At 40.6% G+C, this 7,642-nt stretch overlaps 1 protein-coding gene across 7 annotated transcripts in view; it reads right to left on the bottom strand.

Moving 5' to 3' along the window:
- Positions 1–202: 202 nt before the first annotated feature.
- Positions 203–7,642, bottom strand: part of RNF8 (ring finger protein 8) — a 13,643-nt gene continuing 6,203 nt past the window's right edge. For 5 of the 7 annotated variants that reach the window (XM_083828480.1, XM_083828477.1, XM_083828475.1 and 2 more), the window contains 4 exons: positions 6,260–6,349; positions 5,229–5,336; positions 4,027–4,231; positions 203–2,289 (listed from right to left, as the gene is read on the bottom strand). In XM_083828480.1, the coding sequence (XP_083684606.1) occupies positions 2,144–2,289; positions 4,027–4,231; positions 5,229–5,336; positions 6,260–6,349 (549 nt within the window). In that variant the 3' untranslated portion in view covers positions 203–2,143. Of the gene's footprint in view, positions 2,290–4,019; positions 4,232–5,228; positions 5,337–6,259; positions 6,350–7,642 lie in introns of all 7 variants that reach the window. The other 2 variants (XM_083828478.1, XM_083828476.1) reach the window with 1 other exon arrangement.

Genomic DNA, 7,642 nt, shown 5'->3' with positions numbered 1-7,642 from the left:
CACTTGTATTTTGGGGCACCTATAGGTAACAGTTGAAACGGTTTAGTATACCACTTGTATTCTAAGTACACCCCTTTTCACCAGAATATGAAGAATATTCTCTATATTCTAGTGAGAAGGGGACACGCTCAGAAAGCACACCAAAGAACTGCTCTGTTACTAGAAGTACCATCCTTTTCTAGAATATTCATAAACACCAACATAAAAAAAATAAATATATTTAGCAAAATGAAACAAGAAAAAAAAAAGCAAAGCAACATGGAAGAGATACAGCATACAAGAATTTGCAGTCCAAGGTAACCAGAATATTTTCCTGCTATTCCTCTTCAACAGTAATGCCTGTTCCATGTCAGGATATTTCATAAGTGCTTCGGGGAGCCCTTTTCTCTCTGACATTCTAGAGAGCATATATTCAGAAAAGAAACTTTCAACAGCCTATATATTTTATAACATTAAAAGGACAAGAAGAAAATTCAAGATGTAATAGCTTCTTCACAGGAACAACCTTACATTAAGGCTTTAAGAAAGTTACCTGGGCCACAGATCACATATTTTTCCCCGTGCTACCATTCAAACCTGCCAGAATGCACTACTTTCTTAGAATAGCATCATCATTCATGCACCTTTTTAATGTTATCTTTCTTTAGTGGAAGATAAGATTGTATCTACTAAAGATACCATTGCCATTAAGATAGCCACTGCTAACATGGGCTTAAAGAGCTGGGACGTCTTTTATCAACTCCTGCATACAACAGTCTTTCAAATAAATTCAAAATAGTCGAACTGCTTACAGCAATCAAAACATGAAGCAAACAAGGTCATAATAATGAGACAATCTGGGTTTTCTAAAAAATTCTAAGGTAACTAGGAGAAAGACATTTATCTCAGAGGTTGCACCAAGGAAGACTAATGCACAAATGGGTTTATATTTTCCGTCTTAAACAAAATAAACATAGAAACAAGAAATACATACAAATAGCCGAAGAAATACTACAGATGAGAAAAGCTTTCTCCATCTTTCTCTCATTGACGTAACGGTAAAAGCTTTCCAAGTAAAAGCTAAGTCAAAAGCATACACCTCTGAAAAATGAATTTCATAGACAATTTTGTATCATTTCACATAGGTGATAGGATGAGGCAAGACTTGCGCAGTCTTAGGGATGCATTACCTGCTGTGAGGGCAACACAAGACAGCTCAACAGTAATGTTTTGTAAACAATTGACCTAAGCACTTCCTTCTGTCTGTGGCTGACTACAGATGCTGCTCTCCTACCAGGCCAACAGAACATTTCACTCATTCAGCTAGCAGTACTTCTGAAGAGGCCAAGATTCCTCTCTGGTACCGACAAAAACTAAACGTGTTTCTGAAGTCACTGCTAATAGTTTCTGGATGTGCTGCTTCAAAATTCTAAAACCCTTTATGCAAAAGCCTGAAAGGGAACAAACCAAAGATGCTATATGAAAAGAGCACGAGCTAAGGAATTCTGGAAGATTTAATATTCTCCATCGCTACCCAACAGAAAATGAGTAATATCATCTGAACAAACAAGCCAGCAGTTTAGCTTATGATGCATGTAAGCACTTAAAGCTGATATGACCCATAACCCATTCTCTGTTAACTTTAGTGCCAGAGAGTCCTAGGATAACTCCAGCTGACATACAAAATCCAAGAGGAAAACCCACATTGGCACGTTTTTCCGGTATACCTCTCCTGTTAGGTGGTGGGAATGACCAAGTTCTCAGCTTGTGCCATTTCCTCTGCTGGCTGAAACAAGGGGACCTGGTGTACACATTTAAGACACGTCATTCACTCAGGAAAGAGCAATGATGCATTCAAACATATATACCACACTAACTAGTAGGTCACAAGTGATCATGGTAACCTGGGTTTTATGTCAACTATCTAGCATAACACCAGCTTGCTCTTTCACAATCCAAATTTCATTTTAGAGATTAAGCTTCTGTACATTCATTTAAAAAATAAAGTCCTTCTTCCAAACGCTGCTACTTCTCAGCTCCAGTTACGGCCTCTTCACAGAATCTCTCCTTCCAGATGTCCAATCCACCCCTCTAGCAGTAGTAAACCAAATACCATTAGGTTGGTTCTTGGCAGCGTACGGGCAAACCAGTCCAAAGTTAGTGTTTAGATAATGCAGTAGCTTTCACCATGGTAAGAATCCTCCTCAGAGTCCTCACTGTCACAGCTGCTCACTGACAAGATGGGGTAGATAGAAGGAATGACACTGCTGTCATTGTCCACAGCTGGGTTCACCAACACCTTCCATTTCTCTGCATTCAAAACAAATACAAAAATTAGCACCAACCACTGTACCCACAAATGCTGCTAAATTACTAGTTTTCTTTGAATCTTACAGCCTCCCACTGTCAGTTTATATTAGGTCCTTCAAGCTACAGGGCATAAGTATTTTTCATTTTAACTTTCATCATTAAATAACTATTTTTTATTTGTTTTCAGTTTCCCATATGCCTCTTTCTGTTAATATAGTACGTATGAGAAGGAGACATTCTGCATCCCTTCAGTGGCACACAATTGGCAGAAGCTAGCAGCTAGCTGTTACAGCACGTTGCCAGGTAAGAAAGGAAGAAGCAACAAAACACGGTAAGGAGCTCTCAGTAAGTAATGGCAGTGCACAGCCATTACTTATTGAGGGACACTGAAGGCCCCATGAAAACCTCCACACATTTAAGAGCAGTAAACTGGTGTCCCTTATGCTAAGGTTTATTATCTGACTAGGCTTCTCAAGTGCTACCTGAATCATTATTTCCATGTCAGCTGATTCCTTCTCAGGATTTCATGTTTAATTAGACATATGGCTACCTTCATCTGAATAACGTTTCCATCACTGAATAAGATGACCACACAAAGCAATTCTTCCTTTCTCCTGAAGGGTGTCATGGCAAATCTACATGATTTCCTACAACTGACCAATTTTATATAGTTACAGCATCTATCACATGTGAAGGTATGCTACGAGCCTATTTTCCACCACATGGAAGTGAAGTGTGCTCCAACAAAGGCAACACTTCATCCAATCACGACTAGATAACTGATGAGGCACTTCAGTGGTGCTACAGCATACTCTGCAGATGTGCACATAATGCAAGAGTGGTGTCTGCTCTGCAGAGGTGAAAGCAAATCACGAAGCCATGCTGCACAGCCTCCAAACAGCACAGCATTTCCTGAGAGAATCAGGCTAAGTTGGTTAAACAGGTGATTTTGTCAGGCTAGAACTAACACTGCTTAGTGATGTCATTTTATGTCACCATGAAGGATCTGAAACATTTCGAAAGCAGCTCTCATTATGAAGGACTTCAAAAGGCTCAACACTTTGCAAAACAAAGGATCATGCACTTATGTCTACAACAGGAAATCAGGACAATTACTTAAGGGAACAGAGCAACAGAAATTTGTTAAGGGGTAGCAAGAAAGAAAAGACTTCTATGTTTCGGCACCTAGATACCAGTGTTAAGTGCTCTAGAAATAAAATTGGAAGGGGGGAAGCAGAATAGGAATACTGGAATTTTACCTACAGCCCTTACTGTCATGCACAGTCTTTTAGCTACAACTAGACACAAGGTTTTGCATTAAGGCCACAGAGGTAAACTCTGTAAGAACGAGTATGGGAAAGCAGCTGCCATTTCAGCCACGTGCCAACATTCTTTTCAGGGATTCCTATGTAAGTCTAGCACATGGAAGAGAATTCAGTTTCTCGTGAAGCACTGCTCTCCTGAGTTTCTGCAATGGTGTAGTCAATAGTTTGATCAAAAGGCGCCAGGCAAAAGGTTGCCTGTTATGCAGCATATCTTAAAATCATTTCCCCATCTCAATTGTTGCTGATTCTGTCAATAATGAATATTTATCCTCATACGCAATAGGAAGTCATTTTCCAGTATTTCTGCAGCATTCTCTGAGCATCTCCTTAGTATATAGGTGCCAAAGAAAAGTGTACAAAATAGGTGAAATGAGAGATTGTACTCATCATGCCACATCCACCCACCTCTCACCTTTCCGCTCTCTGATCAGGGACAGGCGATGCTCTTTCATTTCCATATCCAGGTTTTCTACCATCCTATCAATGCAGTTATCCAGCACCAGAGAGCGCGTCTTTGACTTAATCTCCTGCCTGCAGATAGGGCACTCCACTTTACGTTTTGTCCACTCATTGATACAGTAGGAGCAGAAACTGTGCGCACAGTTCAGAGTGACCGCCTGGGGAATTTAAGGGAAGGATACTTATCAGAGCATGCTCACACAAGCATTGCAAAATTAAAGTAACATCGAGGTCACAAAAATTTTAGATGAACACTTCTTATAAGGTAAGGGTGGGGAAGAAGCATAAGGGCCCTTCCTTGACCTTTTACAGGGGTCGCACATAAAATAACACTCCTATGCCAGAGTACAGACAAGTTTTAGAAATTGGTTAGTGTGTTCACAGTAAATCATAGCAAGTCTATAGCTAAGGCAGAGACAGAGAGAATGAATAAATTTACTTGAAAGGGTCAAATTATGGAAAAAAATCAGATACTACAAAATAGCATGTTAAATTACTGAAATCAGAAACTGAAATTTTAGCTAGCTCTTAAGTCATTATAAGAAGGCTAGCAGCACTTTTCCTGTAGTAGAAATGAATGTAAGGCATCTGAAGTTCTAGCACAACATGAACAGAAGTAGCAGTTGGTATTTCTGACATAGCATAGGCAGCAGTCTACCTATAACTTTATTTGATTAAATAAAGCCGGCCAACTTCTCAAAAGTTTTTATCCAAACAATATAAATGATCCAGAACTTGATGAACACTGCATCCCCCCTTCCTTTGCTAACCTCTTCATATATATCTAACCCTGAAGCTGTCCAATCCTAGTCAACTTAAAGCAAGGTCCGCTACAAAATGACTCTTGCCTCAGCAGGCTTGTCAGCAGCAGCTCAGAGCACCAGTTCAGACACGCTAGTAACTTCTGCAAGCCTGTGTGCATTTTAGGATTAAGCATTCATCTCTGTGCAGGTAGAGACATTAGGGCTGAACTTGCTGTCCAGCAGAACATTAAGACAGACAGAATGGGATTCTGGACCAACCCTTACCACGAATCACCTGTTTGGTCTGTTAAACTAAAGAAAAGAAAAAAAGCTCCACTATTGCTTTAGCAGAGCTAGTGAAAGCTTCTCAACTCTGTTCTCTGCTGGCAAAGCCATCCTGGTTTAAACATACCTCAATGAAGTGTTCAGAACAGATTGTGCACTGCAGCTCATTCTCCAACACGTCATTCATCTGATTCAACACTTCTTCTTTTTGGGCTCTCACCTTTTCCTTCTCTTCCTATTGGAAAAACAAATACGGTCAATTACCAACAAGGTTTTACTCAATATAATATTGGTGGGAAGTGCATGTGGGGGGCAATGTAGTACAGGTAGAAACCCCTTTGTGACATGAGTTTGGCTTAAGTTAACAGAATGATTCTTTTGATGCCTGATGTAAAGAGCCAAACACCCAACAGACAAAATACCTCAAATATTAACAAAATAAATGTGAAAATTTAAAACATTTACTTGCATTTAACTGCCCAACAGTTTTTGTTTTATTTGCAGTTAATTAGGCTCCTACCTGTTCCATCTTCTAAAAACAACAGAAATTCTTCCAGCTGAAGCTATACATTAAACAACAATTGCAAGGATGACCAAAACAAACAAACAAAAACAAAACCAACAGCCAGAGGTATGAAACGTCATAATATCCATGGGTAAGACACAGCACAGGATCCCTTAATTATCTTCCACTCATCACCTTGTGACAAGGGCAGGAAGAAACGTGGCTTATCACACGCGTTATTAAAATGTCATGTTTCAGTCCTACACCCCTTGTAGGATGGCAGGAACACACTGCAGTTTTACTTAAACTGAAACATTTAACTGAAAATGAAGCACCCACTTTTTTTTTCTTAAATGAAGGACGGAATGGGTCTACTTCTCCTGCATAACACATAATTCAAGTGCCCTCTTTTCTGTATGACTGAGAAAGATCTGGTAATGACTCTTCAATACTAATTTATGAACAAGGCAGAGTATCTTCCCATGCACCCTCCACACCCACTCAAATTTTGGAAAGCTGCGTCAGCTGCCAGCTCAAAATACGTTGAGTTTTCCACTATAAGAGACGACACAGTCAAGGCAAACATTAAATAAACCATTTCTGCTGCTGCTGCATCTCGTTTCGCTTACGGAAAGCTCAATTTTATTCCTTACCTTGGTTTCTTCCAGTTCTTTATTCTTGGCTTGAATTATCTCTTCGAAATCTTTTTTATTACGGCTCAGTTCTTCCATCAAAGCATGATGCTGTAATGATACCATCCCAGAAATAAAACTGTCATTATAAACTACCCTATTAAATATACATGGCTTTAATCATGAAGTTCAGCATACTTATTTCTCCTACCTTCTCCTAGAAGAGCAAACTATGTCTGTATGAGCTGGGGCATTAAGCTAAGGCAGTTTACACATAACCATAGGAAGGCTTGGGTTAGGAGGATCTTAAAGACCACCTCATTCCAACCCCTCTGCCATGGGCAGGGACACGTCCCACCAGACCAGGCTGCCCAAAGCAAACTGGCCTTGAGCAATTCCAGGGACGGGGCATCCACAGCTTCTCTGGGCAAACTGTGCCAGTGCCTCACCACCCTCTGAGTGAAGAATTTCCTCCTAACCTCTAAACTAAATATCCACTCTTTTAGTTTAAAACCATTCCTCCTTCTCCTATCGTTATCTTCCCAAGCATAAAGTTGCTCTTCATTTTTTATAAGTCCTCTGCCAACCTCCACCTGGACATAGAGCCATTGACCACCACCCTCTGGGTGCGACCTTCAAGCCAACTCCTTATCCACTGAATGGTCCACCCATCAAATCCATATCTCCCCAATTTGGAGATCAGGATGTCATGTAGAACTGCGTAAAAGGCCCTACAGAAGTCCAGGTAGATACATCAGTCGGTCTTCCTCTATCAACTGATGCAGTCCTTCATCATAGAAGGCCACCAGATTGGTCAGGCACAGTTTGCCATCTGAAGCTGTCTCGGATCACCTCGTCTTGCATGTGCCTTAACATTGCTTCCAGGAGGATCTGTTCCATTATCTTTCCAGGCACAGAGGTGAGGCTCACTGGTTTGTAGTTCCTTGGTCCTCCTTTCTACCCTTTTTAAAAATGGGTCTGATGCTTCCCTTTTTCCAGTCACCAGGGACTTCACCTGACTGCCACGAACTTCAAATTGGAACGTGCTGTCAGTCGTTTATGACCTTCCTGGTGTCATAGCACCTCTCATTCCCTCTCCCAGCTTACTCTTTTTCTGTGTATCATGAGTCAACTCCCTTTTTGCAGTGACACAAATGACATGTAAACTCCCAGTTTTACAAGATAGAAGCAAGCAGCACTAAACAAGATATATATATATACACACATGCCACATCATGAATGAGGACAAAAAGGCTTAAAATGTACAGCAAATGAGCTCATGCTGTTCACAGTAAAACTCGCTGTAGAACACAGAAGTAAAAATGAAAATTTGACGGTACATGGCACATAAGAGGCATAGCCAGTGCCACTACAGAATGATCCTGCCCACCAGATGGTAGGATA

Source organism: Anser anser (assembly GCF_964211835.1).
Source record: "Anser anser genome assembly, chromosome: 3".
NCBI lineage: Eukaryota > Metazoa > Chordata > Aves > Anseriformes > Anatidae > Anser > Anser anser.
This window is presented reverse-complemented; position numbering and strand designations above follow the sequence as displayed.